Consider the following 22,976-nt stretch of genomic DNA (forward strand, 5'->3'; position numbering starts at 1 on the left):
TTCTGACATTACAGTTCTTTATTTGCTTTCGAATCCACGATCTATACAGGTATTTACAAGGCATGGAAATGGACAACAGCACAAAGTACAATTGAGGTATAAGCTAAGAGCACAGTATGTCATGTTTCAATAAATAGAATTCAAAATTTTGTAAACTAAGTGACCAGATAGATGCATCTCGTTTCCTAAAACCATATAAAATCTCTTGTTAAATTCTCACGTGAGGTAGAGGACAGTTTCTGAGTGTCATGTAAATGCAACCACAGCGACGCTGACAGTCAGACTGTACATCATTGGCAAAGCATTAAAAACGGTGGAATTCACGGATTGTTTTCCCTGCGGTTCCAGGACGGGTCATTCAACCTGTTGCCTCGTGCTCCCACGGTTGTTTTTGCAGCTACTTTCTGTCATTTGAGAGAATTCTACTGGCATGTCAACAGCAAGAAATACTTTGGAGAGCGAGGATGAAAACACAACACACACACAAAAAATAAACCCCAAACGTTTTGTCTGTCACAGAAAGCAACGTCGACGGCAACGAAAATATTTCAGACCAACTTGTTTTTTATTATTTCCTAGAATTAGGTTAAATACAGTACAGCTGTGCTTTCCTTTAAGTGAGGTATCTCTTAGAAGAAAATAATAAAAAAAAAATAATAATTCAATTGATATCGTTACATTTAATCCATTTTCAAAGAGCAAAGTTTTATACCGTGTTTGCTGTGCTTGGTGAAGTGCTTAAAACTCGTTTTTCAAGCGTTTTCCCACTGAACCACTAACCCTGAAAAGAACAGCTTGCTAAGACATGGAGACACACTAGAAAACCATTTCGTGCAACTTGGAAGCAATAACTGCTTTCACAAAAGCTTTAAAAATGACTGCGTTTTTTTAAATAGATATATGCAGCAAATAGAAAATTCTACAAGCTTTCTGTAAAGAAAAGTGATGAACACTCCCACTACAAATGTAATGAGGAAAAAAAAAAATTGAAATTTGCAGCTTTCTGCTGCTTCCTATTGATGGCTTAAATAAAATTACTGAAATATTGCAAGCACAGATTAACAGGTAGGAGGAATTGCGTCCTTTGTCGACTTCACCACGTTATAGAAAACTCTGTTGTGTGGATTAATTACACAAATTAAGTGCAGAAAAAATACAAAGTCGTTATCTTTACCGACAATCAAAATATATACTCTACAAACAAGTGAATTTCAGGGAGTTGACCGTGACAGCACTGCAAGGCCAACCCCCTGACTAATGCTAGGAAAGGTTTCCAAAAATGTCATAACACATTCTAGCTATCCCCTCCCCAATATAAAACAAGATGTATAAATAAAACATTGTGACTTCTAAAATACGGGCCAAGACTTATTTTATCTTTTTTTTCCAGGCCACCAGTAGCTTTATGCTCCCACCCCACCTTTCCTACTTCACTAACTGCATTTTGCCTTTACTATGTACAAATGGTTTGACACCTAAGCTATCAATATATTAAATATAGAATAAAATTAGTTTAAGAAGGTGAAACATAACTACATTCATCTAAATACTCCAACTGAATGATATGTTCTGTATAAAAACCTAAAGCACGGACTTAAATCTGGAGATTCAGATAAAAATCTCTTTCGTTGAGGGATACCTGGTTATGCTGCGAGTGAGGGTGTTTCTAGACTGCCAAAATGCCAAGAGTTTTACTCTCTAAGCTCTTGTATTTTGTGGATTAAAGGACACAAAGCACGTGAAAGTTCTCTTTTCAAAATGTGTAGGAGCAAACACCTTGAGTCCTACTGACTTTGCTCCAAAAGGTGCACTAAGCAACTTCAATCTTGCCCTAGGTGGTCAATAATCCAGCTTTCAAACTAGGGGCAATTTTAGGATTATTTTTTTTTTCCTACAGGCTTCATGTCCCGAGTATCTGGGAACACGATTTCCTGCCTGACAGACCAGCAAGCAATAGCTGGAGGACAAACAAATAACAACACACTAAATGAGCATGCTGTGAGTAAAAGCAAGGACCTGGTGACAGAATTAGTTTCTACCATTAAGTGTGCACTTAAGTGAGGGCCCTCAATGTGCACTCCTAAATCAGGCTGCAAAATGAACCATTCAACAGAACTAGCATAAGGTAGGGGCAAAAACAACAACAAAAAATAGTCAACATATATTTGTTCTAGAACTTATACAGTGCTATTTACAGTGTACTAAAAAACTATCTTTCAAAGACTGTGAGCACACAAAAGTCTATGGCACGTGTATGTTTACATTATTACTTAAAATCAGTATAAAATTAAGTCTACACGTATGAAAATTATGTTATGCCAAGGGCCTGAAAGTAGTATTTATGAATTATAAGAGGATTACAATAATTTAAAATGCATCCTAACTTTAGAGTAACTAAATGGAATATTTACAAAGCTACTTTTAAAGTCATTTTAATACATGGTCCATTAGCTTTATCAGCCAGATGTTTGAAAACGATCAGGAGGCCTCGTCTGCAGTTGGAACTGGTAAAACATCCTGGAGCTGCTGGAATTCTTGCAACAGTGAAAATATTAGTACAAAGGACAGCCACCAGCATTTTAAGAGCCTCCAGCAGTCCACCAAGTGCTGGCTGAGACACGGGAGCCTGGGTTATACCAGTCCTGCACTGCCACTGCTGGACATCAACTGCTGGCAGAAGGGGAGATGTGAGCAGAAGTCACAAAACAGAGACAAGACCTGCGTGGAAACGGAATATACAGATGTTCCAATATCAGAATCCCAGGAGGATTCCACACATTCAACAGCTAAGCTATAAATACTGGGTGACTTAGTCACTGCAGCTGTATGGAACAAGCTGGTGGCCTTATTTACCTTCACTGACAGCCCGACGAGTCCGGGTCCAAACACTGACACTGAAAAGCAACTGGAAATGCATCTCTCCATCCTTTAGTGACACCTTTTTCCCTTGCCCAGCCAGCTAATCCTAACACAGGATCTGCCAAGCAAGTTGGACAACTTGCTCCATTCCCCACCCATCACACTCCTATCAATATTCCTGCCTCCTCTCCTGCCATCCCTGGGTTTGGTGGTGGCTCCAATGAAACATTCCTGGTGTTTTTAATGCAAGTGCTGCACACACAGCCAGAGCTATTTAGTCATCACCTTTCCCTCCAAACCAGGCTGCAAAGACAGGCCTTTTCCTTTGCCTTTTTTTTTTTTTTAATGCAAAAATTTGGAGATGGAGCTGAAGAAGGGGAAAACATAATCTGGGTTTCCTTTTCTGGCAGGGGGGTGGTTCAAGATCATCTTTAAGGTCCCTTCCAACCCAAACCGTTCTATGACTCTGATTGACACTGACAAAGAAAAGTGATGATTTTTCATCTATCCTGCTTTGTCAGTGTAACTATGAAACAGAGTTCATAAACAAAACTGTACATAGTCATTAAAAAAATCGTCCTATGACTCCATGACATTTAATTTACCACCTCATTTCTCATTCCATTTACAGATATGTGCAGTTTTACCATTCTCTGTGATATTCAGTCTTGTTATACCACTGACACAGAAACAAAAAAGGAGCTCAAAAGTTTTCACTTTTACAAGTTCAGGGGGAAAAAATTAACCAACGTAGGCTTTTACTAGTGGCTTAATCCAAAATTAACTGAATTAATGAGGATATTAAACCTAAGTACCTCAAAAACAGGAGCTAAAGCACGAGTTAAAATTATGTAGTGAAATACTAGAATTACTGAAAGAGTCCTATCATTGACACGATCAGCTGACATCTCTGCCAGCTGCACCCAACTTTTTGGAGAGAAGTGCAAATAAAGTATTTCTTCATCCAACTCTGTAGCCATGCAGTTAATCCACTAGGAACCAGACTTCAGAAGCACTCAAACATCATATATATACATAAAACAGTAATTCTGTACAATTACACATTTCCCAACGTTATAGCTTCACAAACATGCTGTATTTCTCAACTCATGGTAACCTTACCATGCCAGTCAAATACAGAGACTATCAAAAGGAGTTTTCAAAGTGCCATACCTCAGAATTTTAATTTTTTTAAGCTATGATCACAATGTCAGTTAAGGCCTGTTCTATGTCATGGAAGAAAAACCCACAAGTTGGCACGAAGCTCAAAGTGTGGAGGCTCAGAGTGCTAAAGAAATTAACACATATTCCTTAATAAATATTTTTCTTGAAAGCATTAATATCTGAAAAACAGTCAAGTCAAGCTTTCTCGGTTTCTAGAAGGAAAAGCCCCACCTTTAAGCCTTTTATTAATGTTTCTTTCACACCTACCACATAGAAGAAAACAGAAGAAAACTTGTGAATTTTGAACTTCCAAAGAGTCCATCGTAATTGTAATTTTTTTAGTTAATTAAAAAAATCCCAATGTTTTCTTCTTCCAGCACAGCAGGTGAGTGCTGGCTCTAACACTCTTTAGATTGATAACGAGCTGTTAAATAGACAATACTGAAAAGATCAGCTTGACTTCACACAATGAAATTATGGGGAAAACTCATGCTGGTAAATGACTTTTGAGACTCAATCATCAGTCATTGTGGCAATTTTGAGCATTACCCAACAGATGAAAAGCTGCCTTTTAAGACTTTCCTCAGTTCAAGAACACTTAATTCTCACTGAAACCCAAACTATTTTTGACTCTGAAGAATTCAGAAGGTTCTTAATGTACTTGTATAAGTGGATGTGCAACTGATAGCAAAACAAAGATACCCACACATGTTTGAACAGACAGTGTTAAAAGGTGTCGAGTCCCTAAGACTTTGTTAGAAATAGACACAAACTGGTCACTCTAAACCAAGGGGTTCATATTTGTCATCATTTTGAGAAAAACACCAGTACAAATCAATGCAGGTTTTCATTGGTTAGGAAAATCTAAAAATGTCTCTCTACCCCTAGTTATTTATACCTATGTATATCTTCATCTGGACCTGCCTGGGAAACAGAAACCTGCAGAGAACACTTTTTCTCAGCACACAGAAATTGTTCACAACTCATTAAAAACCAACACACCCTGTCTGAAGGAGGCAGTCGGGCTTCCTCTTCCAATTCCTATTTTCCTTTCCCGCTTTTTGAAGATTTCAGGATCTGCAGCTTCAACTCCTTTATCATCATCTCTAACTTCTCCCGTGCCTCTCGTTCCTGTCTCAGTTCATCCTGAAGCTCTTGTCTATCTGCCTCTGCATGATCCAACCTCTGCCTCAGTTCTGCCAGCTGTGAAACAGGAGAGACAGAGAGGCAGAGCACATTTTAGCAAAAAAATGAGAAAATCTAGTTTTTAAATACATATGAATTGTAGTAATAGGACCCGTCACACCAGACCGTGTTGATGACACACATAATCTTGTTGGGAAGATTAGGATGGTGTTTGCATCAGATGTTTCACAAATCCCGGGATGAGCTGCACCTTTTCACTTCCCAGTTCGTTTCTCTGACCTGACAAAATGTTACTTCTTTAATTCAATACCTGAAAGCATTCTAGAGCAAACAAACCCACCAACACTGCTTTCTGATACCCTTTGGTATAAAGGAAACAGAATTACAAGAAACGGCATTTAGAAAATCTCGACCATAACCACGTGTGAGCGTTTAAATACAAACTTGAGTCCACACAAACGTTTCTGTGAAATACTTTACATTTAAACACAGAAATAAAGTCCCTTCTCCATCTTTGGAATACAGTAACAGGCTGTTAATGCAAGTCCTCTGACTCCATGACTTGCATTCAGTGAGGTGCTGCAGCACAACAGTGCCCACTGCCTGCATGTTGCAGCACGTCCCACACACACATTTCCCTGGCTGAGTTTTGATTTCCAGCTCTAAGGAGAGGTTCCAGTACTGGTTATTCTGCCCTACAGTGACTGACAGGGTGAAGCAACAATTAAAGTAGACAATAAAGAAGGCAATTCAATAAAGAAGCCAAAAAGGGGGAGAAGGCAGTGCCTAGACAGGCCTAAAAAGAAAAAGAGACTTTTAAGCAAGTAGCGAATCCCGAATTATTTATTTTGTTTATTGCACACAGAGGGTTCCTTCCAGTCCAAAGTCCTCTGACAGAAAAGGCAGCCTGGGCAACTGCTTCAGGAAGACATTGGATTGAGGCTTGGGGAAGTTCCCTGTTCCCAGGACCTCTGTTTAACTCTGATACTTCTTGGAACCAAAAACTACCACAAGACGTGGTAAGTGGAGAAAAAAGTCCAAATTACATGCTGTGAATAGCTGCACCACACAGGTAATAACAGAGTCAACTTCTACACAAGGAAGGTATTTAGTTTTCAAAGTTTAACTTCAAAAGAAACACCTGGGGAACAATCCCTGTTTTTTACCCAAGCTGCACTAGCCACACAAAATGTGCTATACACAATTATCTTCGTGAATTAGAACACGTTGTTACTTGCACTAACAGGGCTTGTACCAGATGTTTAGTAAATCAGGCCTTAGTCAGAGAGGATTATTTCTGGCAGCAAAGGCCAGGAATCAGTGGAGTGGGATGTCATGAAATTAAATTCATGAGAAGGATTTACGATGCTGGTCTCTCTGCCCTGCTCACCAAAAATACCCAAACCTGTCTCTCAAGTAGTGCCTGTTTCTCACTTTGAGTCAGTAAGAACAGGAAATAGATACACAGTCAGGAACAAATACATGACCACAAAGCTTTGTTGAGCCCAAGTTTTAGATTTTGTTTACTTTAAAAATGAGTCTGTTAAGATTAGTTTTCTGTGGTATAAAACACATCACTACACATTTGATCATTAAGTGCAGCTGATTTTTAAAAGGGTATTCCAGGACTCCCTTTGGCATTGGGTAAATTTGTCCCATTGGAATGACATGAATACCCTCCAACATAAAGGAACAACACTAAAAGCTGAAAGGAAAGTGAAAGGAAAAAAACAATTTCCCAGGTTTTGACATACGAATCCAAGGGGCAGGAATGAGAGACACAAATATAATTTCCATTTCCAAGAGAACTTTTGGCCAAATGCTCTGCTGCAGCACAGAGGGGGCTCAGCAGACAGTGCAGAAGATTCTACCACCAAGGAGCAGGAAGAGCAGCAAGTTGTGCTGCTCATCTGACAAAAACGTGGTTCAGAGGTTTGGATTTTCTTTTTCACATAAAAGGAAGAAGATGAATAGCTTATCTCTATAAATAAAATGAGATTGGTTAATTCTGTACCACTGGTAAGCCCATATACAATCAGAACAGAATTTGTTTTAAATGAGGATATAACAGACCTCATGTTTAAGATTATTATTTCACCAATAACATCACGTGTTCCTGAAAGTTCTACCCCAGTTTCAATCAAGGGACAGGGAAACAAATATTGCTGTCCCTGTGACCTATTTTGGTATTTGTCTGTGGTGTCAAAATACAGCAAGAAAATGAAACCTTTAAGTGCCTGAGCAAGAGCTCCACCATTTCCTGATAACTAAACACAGTTTGGTTGGAAACAAACCTTCCCTTCTCACCTGTGCTGCATATTCAGCTTCTTTGTCTTTTTCCAAATTGGAGTCACAGCTACACTTTTGCTTCATCACTTGGTCCAGTTTCTTCTCCAAGTCTCTCTGCTCGAAATAAAACTCTTCCATTCTTTGAGCATGATCTGCTTGCAAACACTCGAGTTCTTTCTGTAAATTCTGCTGCTCTTCAGTCAGTTCCTTCATAGCTTTAGAGTTACTTAACATTTCCACTTCCTGTAAAGAAAAATCAAGATCACCTTTTTTCTAAGACCAGAAAAGTAAAAAACCCTGAATTTAAACGTGTGCCTGGAACCAACGAGGCCAAAAAGATCATATTTATCTACCAATAATGGTATTTATCTACTTATCAATGACAGCCTGGAATTCTGTAGCAAGCATTTCAGTTTCAAGAAACTCTTTATACTTCCAAGTAGCCAAGCTTCCAGAAACAAATTCACAACTTCCAGCAGTGACCCTCAGAAAGCACCAGCACTGATTTTCTAAAATATACTCTGAAATTGTAAGAACTGCATCATTAGAAAAAAGAATAAACATGTTTGGCTTCTTTTTCCACTAGTATTTTGATATTCTTAAAGACTTAATTTTTTTAAACTTACCTACAAGCTTTACCTCCAAGAGCAGAACAAATTAAAAGGAGTAACTCTAAGGCCCTACCTGAACTCATAGATTCTGAGGTTAGCACTTTAACTCAACTAAATTAAATTAAAATATTAGGTCTGTTCCATGAATGTAAGAAGCAAAGATAGTATTTAACTTAATTCAGAAAACAGAAATGTCACAAGTGAACACCAGCCTCTAAAATCATCCTTTATTCCAAAAAGGCTAAAACTAAAATCCCTAAAAACAATCCTCAGCGAACTGAAATAGGAGGGTGGTGTTCTTTTTTTCTACAGGGCAGTGATAAGCCCATTCCCAGAGCACTGATGTCACCTCTTTAAAATCCAGGAAACTGAGCAATTTTAGAGGATACAGCAAAAGCAGGAGCTGCTTGGACCCAGCGGCTGCAAACCGAAGAGACCGATTATTAGCGGGCTCAAACCTCCCGAGCGTAAGGGATACTAAAGATTTGGTGTCTGGATTCAAGCTGAGGGAAAGATGATCCATGTGTTTTGCTGTTGCTAAATGAATGTGATCTGTGCTCCTGCCTCTGGGCCCAGCCAGCCCCCAGCAGCTCTCTGCTGGCAGAGGTGAAACGCTCTCAGAGCGGCCACGGTACCATTTGCAGCTGCTGCTTCCTCCGCAGAATGGTGTTCAGCTTCTCCTGCTGTTTGATGTAGGTCTTCATGACTTCTTCCATGATCTTCCCCTTGTCGTCCTCACAGCTGATGTCCTTCATGAGAGTGGGGGACAAGGTCCGTGCGTCGCCCCCGGCCTCGGCACGGCCGCAGTCCCTGCTGAGCTTGGAAGAAACGCGCTCGGGTTTCCCAGCCCTGGCGGGACGAGTCGGCACCGCGGGGGGATCTGCACAGAGAGAAAGGGAACACGGCATAAGAACCACAGAAAATTCAGCTTCAAAACTGGGTGAAAAAAACCCCAAACAAACCAAAAAGCAAGGAAAAGCAAGATTCACCAGGAATTTTAGGAAACCCGAAGTGACGTCGCAAAATTCTGGCTCGGTGGTGCCGCGCTTTCCAAAATTCCACGCGGCAAAAATCAAAAGGCTTCGACGTGGTTTTGACCGCTCACCTAAAGGTTTATGCTGCTCCACACCGCTTCTCAAGTCAATTTTTTCCTGTTCTTCAAGAGAAACCTCTGGATAGGAGGCAGCTTTTTTGTGCTTTCCACTGCTGAGCTTCTTCTCCAACTGCCCAGGTGAGGATTTAATTACTTCTGAAGCTTTGGCTGATGTTTTTGCAACATCCTTATATTGTGATGCAAGAGAGACATTCGGGGCAACCACTTTATCACACATGTAAAGGTAGTAACTGAAACAGCAGAAGAGTAAAATCAGTAGTGAAAGGTAAGACACAATAAATGATGGCTGGTACAGAGCCATAAGTTTAATTTAACACAAGTTCAAACTGTAAAAAATAAGCACGTCCTTTTTAAATTTTTCCTATGCAAAAGGAAATCCAAACGATCCACTTAATCTTTACTGAGTAGATAATCTAGATAAGGTTTTGAGGCTATCAAATGAGAGGATTTTCCAAACATGGCTGATTAAAAAAAAAACATACAGAAAATCGTATGAAGTATCCATTTAAATGCAAAGAGTGAAATTAGAATGCCACTGAATCCAGACTCTCTAGCATTTTCATAATTCTTATATTTATATTAGCAGTGGAGGATGGGGAAGTGATCAGTGACGTGGGAATGAGCATCTTGAACAGCAAAGCTGCATCCTGACAGTGCTGGGGGATGTCCCAGGCCTGTGCTGGACCTTCTTTTCCACATACACTGAGCGGCCTGTTCGGATTTTCCTGGGCTCCCAGGAGCATCCCCATGTACCCCCCTGACCTCACCACTCAGCTTTTGTGTGGTACAGAGGGGAAGAGAGTCCCAGACGTGTTCAGGTCAGTGCCAAGACCATCAGTGTCCTGAGGCTGGAGTGAAGGAAGGCACTGATGGAAGCAGGAATGTGAGGGACCATCACAGCAGTGCCCCCACTCCTGTGCCCGTGTGGGAACCAGCGTGATGTGCCTGCTGCTTTGCTGCCTGCTGTTAACCCAAAGGCTCTCCTCTGACCCAAACCCCACTCTGAGTAACCACAGGAGGTCAAGAAAAACTGTTTCCCTCACTGAAGCAGATGACGAACTGTGTGAGAAGTGGAGGAAACGCACTCGGTTTCTCAAACCAGGAAACCAGTCAGCAGACAACTCAGCTGCAGCCATTGCTCCACTGTGGAAGAAAAGACTCCAAACACCTTGTACAAGTCTTTTCTGGAAGAAAATTAAGTTGCCTTCATGGTAAATGGGCATGCATTGTAACTACAGTGAGGAAGGTCAAAAATTATCTTCTGTCATTTCTGCTCGGAAAAGCAAAATTTTTAATTACGTGTCAATAGAATTGCCTACTGAAGAACACTCACAGATCACAGCTTGAGTCCTGCATCAAAAACTACTCACAAGCAGTTCATTAGTACTGACATTAAGAAATGCATAAAAAGTTAGGGTTCAATTATCCCTGTGTGATCCCTTAGAGTTTTCCTAACAGTCCAAGTTGCAAATACCTTTTTTTTCCAGTTTGAATTATACTTAAATAGCCAAAAATATTTAAATATTTGACAGTGCTTATACTTTTAACCAGAAAATTCAGCTACCTGGGATGGAAAAAGGAGGGTGGTTGAGGATCAGTTTCTGCTTCTTGCTTTATAACTGGATACCACTGCGATAATTCCAGGTTCTGCTGTGGCTCTGCCTAAGGAAAAGAAAAGAAACTGGTAATTGGAACATGTTATTTACATTTTCATAAACGCTCCTCAGAGGAGTGGCATTTACAGCATTAATACAGACACACCAGAGAAACTGGAATATGGGAAGTGGGGCGTCTTTGGCAGAGCCTCGGGGTGAGGTCAAGCCACAGAAGTTCCTTCCATCTCAAATTTCCCATTATGGGCAAAATAGCAACGAAATTAAAAGAAAATCTCTTTACCAACCTATCTAAAAGCTCTGCTGAGTTCCCAGAACTCTGCCAGAGGCATGCTAAATGAGTTTGGGACAAACAGAAAGCAGGAACTGGGATTCCCAAAAGGTTGTGGGAGCCTTTTGCAATAAAGTACCTCTATGCAGAGTAAGAACCTGTGAGATACCTTATTACAAAATATAAGGGGACAATTTGATGGTGTTCCAGGGACAGAATTTTATTCAATCATCATGAATTTTTATTGTAGAAGCAGGCAGAGCTGCTCACAGTAACGTGACAACTCCAGTCCCTCTGCAGTAATAAACAAAATTAACTTAGGTGCATCAGAATATATAATCTTAAAAACTTCTGTGCATTCTCCCTTTGGATAACAATTCCTGTTCCCTGTGTCTCAAGAAATATTTTTGGAATCACACTTTAATCAAAGTTACTGGTGATCCTTTGTGCTCCCCTGCAAAGCTGCTGGTGATTTCAAGGGGAAGGTGTCTCCTCATATATTTAAGCAAGACTTGAAGTTAAGAAATTGGTTCTTAATTTCCCTGTGTTCAAACAGCCCTGGGATGTGGGTTTTTGGGTAGGGATTGGTTGGCTGACCCCAGGCAGCTGCCAAACACCCACACAGCCACTCCCTCAGCACCACCCCCAGCGAGATGGGGACAAGGACAAGAAAGTTCCCAGGACGAGACAAAGATGGTTTAATAAGTGAGGGAAAGGGGAAAATACAAGAGAAGCAAAGGATATCACTGTTTGTGTGCTGTACCATCAGAAAAGTTTACAACCACCCACCCTGAAATGAACTGCCACAGAACTCCATCCCTGGCAGTCACAGAGCACCCAGTGACACCAGGATTGTGTGTGCCACGGTCTGCAGAACCCCACAGGACTGGAACCCAACACCTGACCGTGACAGGGACCAAATCCCACCAACTTCACCCGGATCAAAACTTCCAGCCCCCTAAACTCGGCTCTCACAATGAAGCTGAAAGTTAACTCCACCCCTGCAGTGCCTCAAATCAGTCCCAGTGCAGACAGAAAATAGGGAGGGCACGAAGAAGCAAAGCTCCAGAGTAGTAAATTCATAATCAAGCCTTTAAATAATAAAGCCTTGAATAATCTCTAGAAAAATTGGCCTCATCCTGACACTTGTGAAGTTTTTTCTACTTATTCAGATCATTCAAGTCATTTAAATAATCACATATAATCTGCTTATACAGCAGCTAGTATGGAGCAGTCTGATTTTGCCCTGAACCACATCTGTCCATATTTTACAACTTACATTTTAACATGTTTATATATTTACATATGAAATTGCCATATCATGTAATCTCTATTTTCCAGTTATTAGGTCAGATTTTTAATTTTTTTAAACCTATTTCAAGAGGAAACTGACTTTACTGTCCACCCATTCATGTGCATTTTGCAAAGAAATTTCACAGCATGCAATCAAATTTTTACTAATGAAAGAAAATACAATGTAACCATAAACATGAAGTCATTTTCTAAGAGGATTCTTCCTTCCACATACAGGTTAATAAAATAAAGCACCTACTTATATATATATATATATATATGGTATTTCATTACCCAACAATTTGTTTATTTTAGATGCTCTTAAATAATTCTGTAAACACAATATATCCAGATTGAATTGAATTAGTTATACCCAACCTATTTGAAAGGGCTACAAGAAAAATGTCTTATTTTTCTTCTAAGCTAGATGGACAAAGCTGTTCTTCAAGGAAAAGTAATATATAGATAAGTAGTTTTTTCAGTCTAATCATTAAGCCAGTAGTTACAGCAGAGATGAGATTTACAAAATACTCAGAAACAACGTTAACTCTTCACATCGAGCTTTTCTCCACACACTGTGACCAACTCAAGGAATAAATCTGAGAAGCAAGACAAAGTTTCAGTGCAGAGAGGTCAGAAACTGTCGCAAAGTCAAAGAGAAGGAGGATCTGCAAGCACAGAGATCGGCACAGGCTCAGTGACAGCTGTTCCATGAGGAGCAGGTGGATGTGGCACTACAGCCCAGAACTCCACAGGAAACTCCGACAATCGAGCACACAGCTTACAGATTTCTTACTAGCACAAAGAACAGAAGGGAATGAACCTCCTGAGTACTTTGTCTGCTCTTAAAATATTGGAGCAGAATATTTATGCGCTGTGAGTGAATAACCCAGAGGGAAACGCTACAGAGAAAGGCGAGCCACGGGATCTAAGATGCTCCAAAGGCTGTGGCACTGAACTGATTTATCATTACTAGAGGGATAAAGACCTGGCCAAGGGCAACTGCTCTTCCTGGGCCCTCCAGGATAACAAAGATGCAGCGGCACTTCGGAGCGCTGACTCAGCAAAGGTGGTAAGGAGGTGACAGAGTGGCAAATAGAACATCCTGCAGATGAATTCCCTGAGGAGTGTGAGGACAGGGAATGTCTACATGTTGTACCTAACACCTCTGTCACGCCACAGAAACGAGGGAAAGAAATTGTGGCTGCCCCGTCCCTGGAAGTGTTCCAGGCCAGGTTGGACCGGGCTTGGAGTAACCTGGGATAGTGGAAGGTGCCCCTACCCATGGCAGGGGGTGGAACAAAATGAGCTTTAAGGTCCCTTCCAAACCATTCTATGGTTCCATGAAAAGATGACTGAAGCAGCCCAAGCTTCCCCAGGACAAGGAAACAGAGGCTGTGCTCCAGCACTGCCCTCTTAAACTATTCTAATCTTTCATTCTTTCCAGATGAATATCCACAAGACAGAAAAAAAAAAAAACACAAAAAAACAAAAACCAAAGAGAAAATCCTCCTCCACCACTTAATTTTGTTCAGGTTTTCACAGCTTCTCACTCTGGTTTTTCATACGTTGCTTTGTAAGAAAGAATTATGGTCTGCAACAGAAAACTGCAGAAAGTTTCTGTATTTCCTCTGCACTGATCCAGTCCAAATTGGTGCTACTGCCGATTTCAGCTGGATTTTTTTCATCTGTGCACACGAAACCGAAAGATCTCATGGTCTGAAATCTGCTACCGTGGAAAGGGGAGCAGCAGCATTTATAGGTATAAATATGGAAGACTATTTCCACCATGCTGGAGTTTATTTCCTACACTGGCAGTGCAGGGATGAAGACTGACAGGTCTTTATCAGTTGAAAAGCGAAGTCTCCTTGCTAGGAGACTGCATCTTCAACTAATTCAGCACATGGAAGCATGCCATACTGCAGACTTCCATAGGAATTTGCTGCTAAAACCCCTTCCTGTAGACTGACACCACTGTAACAGTACCTGTTACTACAGCAAGCCTTCCTGCAACACTAACTTTGCAGGAATTTATGTTAAAAGGTGTCAGCTTATAGCACCCCTTTTTGGCTCAGCCATCTGGGCTGCTCTTGCTGCTATTTTGAAATCCTCCACAAAACATCCAACAGGCAAACTGGATTTATCACCAAACCAAGAGCCGTCAAACAGACACAGAAGCACCAAATACACCGAAAAGAAACAAAGACAAGGGGCAGAAATCATTAAAAAACCTCTTTAAGTTTAAATTATACCCAAAATTTGTCCTTTCTATGAACGGAAACACCTATGATGTAAATGTTTATCTGGTGCTTGTCTTATTATTTAAAATAGAAGCCCTCCAAGGGACAAATAAGCTCTGTATTTTTGAACCACAGCACAGACTTGCAGCAGTATTTTAGGAGAAAATGAGACGTCTATTATTAACCATTGTCAAGATCCCGGCCTACAGCTCATTACTTGGGCTGCTTAAATCCCCCCTCTTTATGGCATATTTCTCTACACAAGTGGTTTAAACAGAAAGCTCCTGCTGAACAAGCAGACTTTGGGCTCCTAAATAGGCCTTTAGCAATGCACCATCACCCTGCACACAAGTCATGAGATGGGTGGCCAGCAAGCCAGGTCGCCACCCTGCCCACGTGTGTGAGCTGGAGCACAAATAACAAATGAAGAATTCATCTGTAATACTTGATTTTCAAGCTCCTTTCTGCTTTGCTCAGCTGCTGCGACACACGCCGCATAAAACCTACTCAAAGGTCAAATGGGAGGATGAAAATTCCCACAGCAGCCCTGATTTTTTCCAGAGTCTGTAATACCTCGGAACAGAACGAGAACCAGCAAAGCCAAGCCGGCTCGAGTGGTTCCTCAGAGCCCAAAGAGGAGAGAAACTACGGCCCCTTTTCATGAGAAATGTTATTTCCATGGTGAAGCTCTCTCACAAATTTAACTTAGGCTTGATGTGACAAGTGTTCCCACTTAGCAAAGCCAAGCAACGCGCTTCCAAAACAAGTATTTACGTGTGAGCAGGAAGAGATTTGGGAGTTTTACCAGAGCAAGGTGGACTTACTTTGGACCGCGTCCTTTTCTGATTTTTCTCACTGAACTTCTCCTTCATTTCCTCCAAGAGATGCTTCAGCTCCCGCTCCTCCGACGTCCCCAGGTATTTTTGGTTGATGTGCAGGTAGCAGTGCCACTTGGCCGACTCAAACCCCCAGTGGCAGGTCCTCTTGTCCGGGGACCTGTGCGAATGCATCACGAACGTCTGGGGCGAGAACATCCCGTAGCATTCCAGGCACTGGATACACGGGTCGTCCGGAGCAAGGTAGAACTGAGGTGCAAACAGCCCCTGGCACTTGCCCAGGCATTCGTGCTCTACTTCAAAGGCACTGCCAGTCTCCTTCAGCTGGGCCAAGGTGTTCTTGCCGGGGAGGAAAGCGCCGTTCTGGGGGAAAGTGCGAGGGCGCAGCAAAGCGTTGCATAGTCTCTGAGCATCCGTCAGCGTAATGAGCCCGCAGGACGGAGCGTTGAACGGGAGAATTCCCAAAACCTTCAGGATGTGGAGCTGGTCGGAAGTGCACCGCGAGCAGTAAATGTAGAGCTCGTCGCACACCGTGTTGATCTGCTGCAGAGAGAAGTCTCGGAGAACCGAGTTCAGCACTTGAGGGAGGCAAAGCCTTTTTTCTCCCCCGACTTTAAAACAAGAGATGGATTCCCCCTCCAGCAGGGTCTGGGTGAGCTCCGTGGAGCTGTCCGGAGGAATGAGCAGCGGGCCGGAGAGGACTTGTGGCGATGGGAGAGGCAGGAAGACGGTGGGTGACATGGTCTCCTGGGAATATCGGGCTGAGAAAGCTGCCGGCCCACCCAGAGAACTCTGGCTGCTCAGGTGAAACTGTGCCAGCGTGTGTTTCAAACCTGGATTTAAACTCAAAGGCTCAGATAGTGAAGCACTGTTTGGCTTGGCGGGTTCCCCATCAGCCTCCACAGGAGTTTCGTCATAGTCATCCAAGTTCTCCTTCTTTATTGTTGGCAATTTATTTATTACAGCCTGTACTTTGTTATTTACATGCATTTCTGTCATTGCTTTTTTCAGTGGAGGACTCCCATCCTCTTGGATCCTGCTCCTTTTCTGGTCTGAAACCAGACCTAGAGGGAAGTTTATCTGTGGGCTTTCCATTGCTAAACACCAGAACTGTAATTAAGTTAGTCTTGAATGTGCATTTTCCTGCTTGTTCATATAAAAAATAGTTTCAAGTGATCCTGGATTACCTCAGGTACAACAAGTTTCAGAATCCTTTCAGTAAAATGTTACTTCTTCAGCCTCCAACAGTAAAAATTGTAACCCATTTTGCATTTAATACCATAAAATTACTAATGGAGAGGTTACCCAACTTTTTTTGTTATTTTTTCAATTTTCTAATATAAAAACCCCACTGCAATATTTATACAAAAGGCTTTTCTTCATACCCTACCCACTATTTTACACAGTAGTCTTGTACAGCAATTTAGTAAAAAATGATGTGCTGATACATGTCCATCCTTGATCATAGTTTTCCTTTAAAAAATATACTGTCTTTTCAAATAAGTCTCTATTTAAATATTAAAATAGAAAAATGGGCTCAGCTTGAAGAACGTCAATCTTAACGCGGCCAATCCAAAACGTAGTTTTAAGTTGTGTGAAAATTTTATTCAGCACTTTCGGCTCCCGGAGATCAAACACAATTTTTAAGGGCTTGCTTTATTGTGCTGCCAGCTTTATGATTTCACCACCACCACGAGAGTTCCTATGGCAGTTCACAAATAAATCCTCAAGCTAAAGGCTGATCCAGATCGACCAGCAAAAGCTAAACGTCCCTAGAGAGTCACCTTTTGCCCAGATGTCACTGGCGTGTGTCAGAATTTTCCCAGCCCGAGTTATTAGTAATAGAGGTGAGATCCAGGCCATGGGCTGAATTCATGTGCTAGAGCGGAGTCCTGCCAGTCCTTCCTGAGAACCTGGGAACAGAGAGAGGGGCTGGTCACAGGCAATCCCGGGGTTTGCTCAGCACCTAAAGGGGCTTCGAGAGAGCTGGAGAGAGACTTCTGACAGGAGCACGGAGTGACAGGACAAGGGGGAACGGCTTTAAGCTGAAAGAGGGGAGGTTTAGATTTGATACAAGGAAGAAATCCTTCCCTGTGAGGGTGGGGAGACCCTGGCACAGGTTGCCCCGAGAAGCTGTGGCTGCCCCATCCCTGGGAGTGACCAATGCCAGGCTGGACGGGGCTTGGAGCAACCTGGGCTAGTGGAAGGTGTCCCTGCCCGTGGCAGGGGGGTGGAACGAGACGAGCTTTAAGGCCCCTTGGAACTCAAGCCATGCTGGGGTTCCCTGCCAGAAGCAGGGTGCGCCTGCCGGTGACTCACGGAGCCCCGGGACGAGCCCCGGGACCAGCCCGGCTGGCGGGCGATGCCGGCACGGGAGGGGGCGGCCCGGAGCGGCTCTCCCGGCGAGCACGCCCCGCAGGACGGGCGCTCCCCGCAGCCCAGGGCCCGGCACCGACTCCCCCGGCCTCCCGGTCACCGTCCCCGGGCCCCGCAGCCCCTCCCGGGACGCCGCATCCCGCCGCTCCCTCCCCGCGCCGTGACTCACCCCGGCGCCGCCGGCAGCGCTCCGGGCACGGCTCAGCCCTTCCCCCTCCCGCCGCCGGGCTGTCCCCTCCGCCCCGCCCGGCTCCCCGCTGTCCGCCCCGCACCGCCCGCTCCCTCCCCGCCGCGCTCCCCTTGTCCCCCTCTCCCCGCCGCCTCCGCGCCGCCGCCGCCGCCGCTCCCTCCCATCCTCCGCGGGCGCTCCCGCCCTTCCCCCGCTTCCCCACAACCCTTCCCCACCCGCGGCGGTGCCGGCGGGTCCCCGGCGCTGCCCGGTGCTCACCCGGCGCCGCGGGGGCTCTGGCGGCCGCGGGGAGCGGAGCGGGCGCCGCGATCGCGCCGCCCACCCGTGACCTCACTGCGGAGACCGAGACGGCGGCGGCGGCGGCGCGCGGGCACGAACCCGCCGGCGGCGCGCGCCGGCCCTGCCCACTGTCTGGGGCAGCGGCGGAGCGCCCGCCCGCCCCTCCCCCTCCCTCCCGGCACCGGCATCGCCGCCGCCGCCGCCGCCTCAGCGCCCCGGAACGCGGCACGGCCTCCCCTCTCGCGCCCGCGGGAGAGGGCAGAACGCGTTAAAAATTGTGTTAAATATATATAGAGATGTATACACATAACAGACGTTAAAAAGTGGTGTTTCTGTACGCCCGCCCGCCGCCCCCAACCGCAGCCCGCCCGGGTCACGCCCGGCCCCGCGCCGCCCTGCCGCCCGGCCCCCGGCAGAGCCCGACAGGCGCCGGCGGAGGGGCGGGCTCGGAGCGGCAGCTGCGGCGGGGGGGGAGGGAGAGCGGCCATGGCAGAAGGGCAGAGCCGGGCGGGAGGAGGCCCCGGCGCTGTCAGGGAGCTGTCGGAAGGGTCGCTCCCCTGAGGCGCGGCGGGCGGCGGCAGGCGGAGGCCCCCAGCGAGGGGCTGCCAGTGACTGTCCCTCAGTGAGAGTCCCTCTAGGGACTGTCCCTCAGCGAGGATCCCTCTTAGAGGGTTCCTCAGCGAGGGTTCCTCAACGACTGTCCCGCAGCAAAGCTCCTTCGGTGACTGTCCCTGATAGAGGGTCCCTTGGTCAGTGTTCCTCAGTGACTCTCCTTCAGTGAGGGTCTCTCAGGGACTGTCCCTCACTGTCTCCCAGCGAGGGTCCCTCATTGACTCTCTCCCAGCGAGGGTTCCCAGGCAGGGCGGGCTCTGCTCTGCCCCTCCACTGCCGGGAACACGGAGATGTGGGGAAGGCGGGTGGGTGTGATGGTGTCAGTCCCCAGAGCAGGATCACAAGGCGGCTCCCCCCAGTCACAGGCTCACAGGAGATGCTGAAGAGCAAGAGACATTTTGGGAAGCGGAACGATCAAATTCTGCAGAGAGGTGGGGAAGATGCTCTTCAGGGACTGCTTAGTCGCTGTACAACTAGTTTGTGTATTACAAGTTCCTGCTGCCTGCAAGAAGCCCAAAGCTTTTTCTGTGTTACATCTTTGAGAAGACAGCGCTTCAGCTGGGATTACGGCACAATCCAATTTGCCGTTGCCTTTCATCCCACACAGTTACATATTTTGATGCGAGTACAAAAGCACAGCACATGAAAATGGGGCAGTTGTACAACCGCCAGGCACCGCTTAGCACCGGCCAGCGCTGCCCACGGCCAGGGCTCCCTCCTGAGCTGTTTCCTAATGCTGTCCCAGAGGGATTATTAGAGAGCAGCAAAACCTGCCTCGGTGCTGATCAGCTGAGAGGGGGGTTTGGTGCATTTTAATCCTTGACTTTGCACCTTTGGTATGCTCAGCTTCCCTCTGGGCTGGCAGGGCCCGCTGATGGAGGGGTCCTTGAGCATCACTGAGGCTGCTTCACGACTCACCTCTTAACTTTCTAGTAAACTACCACATCCACTGTGATATCTACAGCAATACCTACAGCATCTTTGGTGCTGGGTGATCTTTAAGGTCTCTTCCAACCCAAATCATTCCATGATTCTATGATCTGCATTTCCTCCTGATGATGGCTGGGCAAGGAGTGACCTGGGATTACTGATGTTGTGGGGGGGTTTTCCCACTGCTGACCTTAGATTGTCACATCTGCAGGGAGGGGCGATCCCTCATTCCATGTTTGCACAGCAGCTGGTGCAAAAAAAAACCCCGTGGTGCTTTATGTTGCAAAACTAATTTATTTTTGACAGTTTAGGTAGTAGAATGGAGTTCAGAATAACTGTATAAAATAGCAACGCCTGGGCTTTTAATGATAACTGTGATGACAAAGACAATAATGGTTATATTCATTTTTTAAAACCTAGAGAAAACCACTTCACCTTTCTATTATTAAAGAACTCGGGTACAGATGAAGGAATCGTAAAACTGAAATAGAGCATGACCTCAATTTTTACACTCAGAAGAAAATCTCGTAACAAGGATCATTGTTTTACTCTTGCCACATTGCAGCACTCAGGCAGCTTTCCTAGAAACAAAGGGGTACCAAACCCAAACCTTAGTGTTGTTGAGGGATGTGAACCTCTGAATTACCTGTGAAAACGGAGAAGGAAGAGAAGGCATAAATTCCTTTCATTCCATGTAGGCCAAAGCAGAGAGGAAAGCTTCCCAAAAACTGGAACTGAGATTTAATATCAGGGAAGAACAAGCATTGGAGAAATACACACATCCCCCAACCTCCTTTATTACTTATCCTTTTTTGTTTCTGCAAATCACTAAAGATTGACTCAGCCTTTCCCCATAATAGCAGTTATTTAGTTATTTTCATGACTACTACCATTATGAGGAGAGCACATTTCCTTACTTACATGTACCCTACCACTTTCTAGCTCCTTTTGCCAGACTTTGCCTGTGCAACTCCCCCACAGCAGCAGAATCATCTCCAAAAAGGGTAGGGATGAAAACATCAGGCTCTATGCACGAGTTTCATGAACTGGGGGATGATCAGGATTGACATCTCTGTGCTCTCCAGCCACTCGAGGTTCACCACAAATAGGATTTGGGTATTTCAAGAAAATTTCATGGATGCTGGACCATAAACCTGAATCCAGCACGGTGCGGCAACGGGCAGCTGTATCCTGGTGCTCTCCATGAATTCCATCCTCCAGCCTGCAGCAGCACAATTGCACAGGGCTGTGCAGGCATCATCTCACTGTGGCTGCGACAACAAATGCCTCTGCAGCACTCCCAGGACTGCCTCACACAGTGATTCTGCAGAAGGATTTATAAATATTGGCATCTCGTCTCCATTTCCAGTTCAGCAAACACCACGAGGCAAAGCAGCCGCAGGAGTTACAAGCACCAGTCTGACAGGGAAATGGGAACTGCAGGGAAAGGGATGGGGAACGTGCAAAAGTGTTTGATCTCAATCGCCTGTTTAAATCCTGTTTCATTCTCTATTGTTCTGCAATAAGATGTTTGCAGGTAGAACAACAAAGAGCTCGATAGAAAAGCAAACACATTGGTGAGGAAGACTAACAGCCTGTACTTATTTATTGAGTACAAAGCCATGAATAGCAGAATGTACATACACACATATATATATAAAATTGCAGAATAAAACAAGATTTCTAAATCTACCAGCTTGTGGAGCTGATCCTGAGAGAGCCGTATCTGTGATAGAATTGTCCAAACTTTGTAGACATTCCTGTCTGCTCCACCCTCTAGGAATTTAGGACCTGATAAAAACCCATTCTTTTCAAATACCAATCAGTGAAATGCACTTTGTCATAATCCATTTTAAATTTACTGAAGAAAAAGCAAGATTTATAACACCAGAGCTGGACTGATCGATGGCTGTAAGGAAGGCAATGTATGTAGGCAGATATTCCATCTTTTATTAGACTTACTGATGTAATGGAAGCTTAGAAAGTCAGTGGCATTGTTTAATTTGGGGGATTTTTTTCAAGTTCTGCTGCACATTTTCCATTTCAGGTTGCAAATTCTGGTAACTATTGTGCTGTAATGATAGTGTTGCTATAGAGCTACAATAATCAGGCAATGGAAGACAAAGTTTGTAGGTAGAGGATTGTCTAAAAAAAGATGTTAACTCTGCCTACCACTTCTACTGTGGACTGTGAGAAGCGGTTCTGAAGACACTGCAACTAAAACCTGAGTTACAGACCTTTGCAGGAGGTAATAAAGTGCACTAACAGTGCACAAGAGGAATCTTCTTTGATTATTAAAGTCTCTGAATTTGCAAGAAGTGCTGGGGCTGTGGGGAAGGTTACAAACTTTTCACATACACACTCCCTGAAGATGCTAAAGAGCACAGTTTAACCCTAAACTAAAGACTGTGCCTTCTCTGAAGATACTGTATTGCACTTTTAAAAGAAAATCACTTCAGCAGCAATGTTTAATAGTAAATTGTAGCACTTCAGACCACTGTTGTGAAACCTCCTATGCCACATTAAGTCAGACAAGGCACTGTATTAGATATCCTGTTATTTTACCCTAAGCACAGAGAGTTGATAGATTTTGGTAGGCACCAGATCGTGCAGGATAAATCACTGTGGGAACAGAGCTGTGCAGAACACTCAAGCTCCAGAAGACCTTGAACTCCACCTCAGTGCTACCCCAGTGCAGGAGGGGCGTAAACCCAGGCACCTGGTTCATGTTTAGAAGTCAAATGTGGATACAACAGATTCGTGGTCCTATTTATGCCATCCCTCTCCTGCAAAAGCCCAGCAGACAGGAGAGGTGGGTGCTTCTCTGCCTTTAATTATCGGTGATTAAATGGTAAGAGCCCACATTTCAAGTAGGCAGTTCAGATCCCTTTATCGTAAGCAGGAAAAAAATTATCTTAAAATAATTAAAATAAAATAAGTTCCTGGGGGAACTCTCCACAAGAAAATGCAAGATGTGGTAAAATCCCCTTTTTTTTCCTCAAAGGGGCTTCGCTCCCCACCTCCCTCTTCCCAGGAAAACATCATTATTCTGTGGATAATTTCAGATTAAATGTCTCTTGCTTAAACACCGTCCAACACGAAGTGAGGACACACGCTTAGCACTTATCAAGTGTATATACAGATTAGAGCAGC

The 22,976-nt window shown here is 44.3% G+C and overlaps 1 protein-coding gene across 2 annotated transcripts; it reads right to left on the reverse strand.

Annotated features, from left to right (window-relative positions):
• SKIL (SKI like proto-oncogene) lies at nucleotides 1-18,392 on the reverse strand. Of its 2 annotated transcripts, none has more exons than XM_050308289.1 (7): nucleotides 18,261-18,392; nucleotides 15,425-17,349; nucleotides 10,748-10,845; nucleotides 9,175-9,413; nucleotides 8,705-8,949; nucleotides 7,477-7,701; nucleotides 1-5,226 (listed from the first exon to the last, which is right to left on the reverse strand). In XM_050308289.1, the coding sequence occupies exons 2-7, from the start codon at nucleotides 16,529-16,531 to the stop codon at nucleotides 5,065-5,067; spliced, it is 2,076 nt and encodes a 691-aa protein (XP_050164246.1). In that variant the 5' UTR covers nucleotides 16,532-17,349; nucleotides 18,261-18,392; the 3' UTR covers nucleotides 1-5,064. The 2 variants fall into 2 exon arrangements, with proteins under 2 accessions (XP_050164246.1, XP_050164247.1); XM_050308290.1 differs by lacking the exon at nucleotides 18,261-18,392 and adding an exon at nucleotides 18,218-18,260.
• Nucleotides 18,393-22,976: the final 4,584 nt, after the last annotated feature.

The sequence above is a fragment of the Myiozetetes cayanensis genome, unplaced genomic scaffold (assembly GCF_022539395.1).
Source record: "Myiozetetes cayanensis isolate MyiCay16 unplaced genomic scaffold, myiCay2020 scf13, whole genome shotgun sequence".
Taxonomy (NCBI): Eukaryota; Metazoa; Chordata; class Aves; order Passeriformes; family Tyrannidae; genus Myiozetetes; species Myiozetetes cayanensis.

Excerpts from the sequence above, each read along its gene's own strand:
- SKIL (XM_050308289.1), bottom strand. The coding sequence starts at position 16,531 with ATGGAAAGCCCACAGATAAACTTCCCTCTAGGTCTGGTTTCAGACCAG. Across the intron at positions 10,846-15,424 it reads AGAAAAGGACGCGGTCCAAA|GCAGAGCCACAGCAGAACCT; the intron begins GTAAGTCCACCT and ends TCTTTTCCTTAG. Across the intron at positions 8,950-9,174 it reads GGAGCAGCATAAACCTTTAG|ATCCCCCCGCGGTGCCGACT; the intron begins GTGAGCGGTCAA and ends CTCTCTGTGCAG.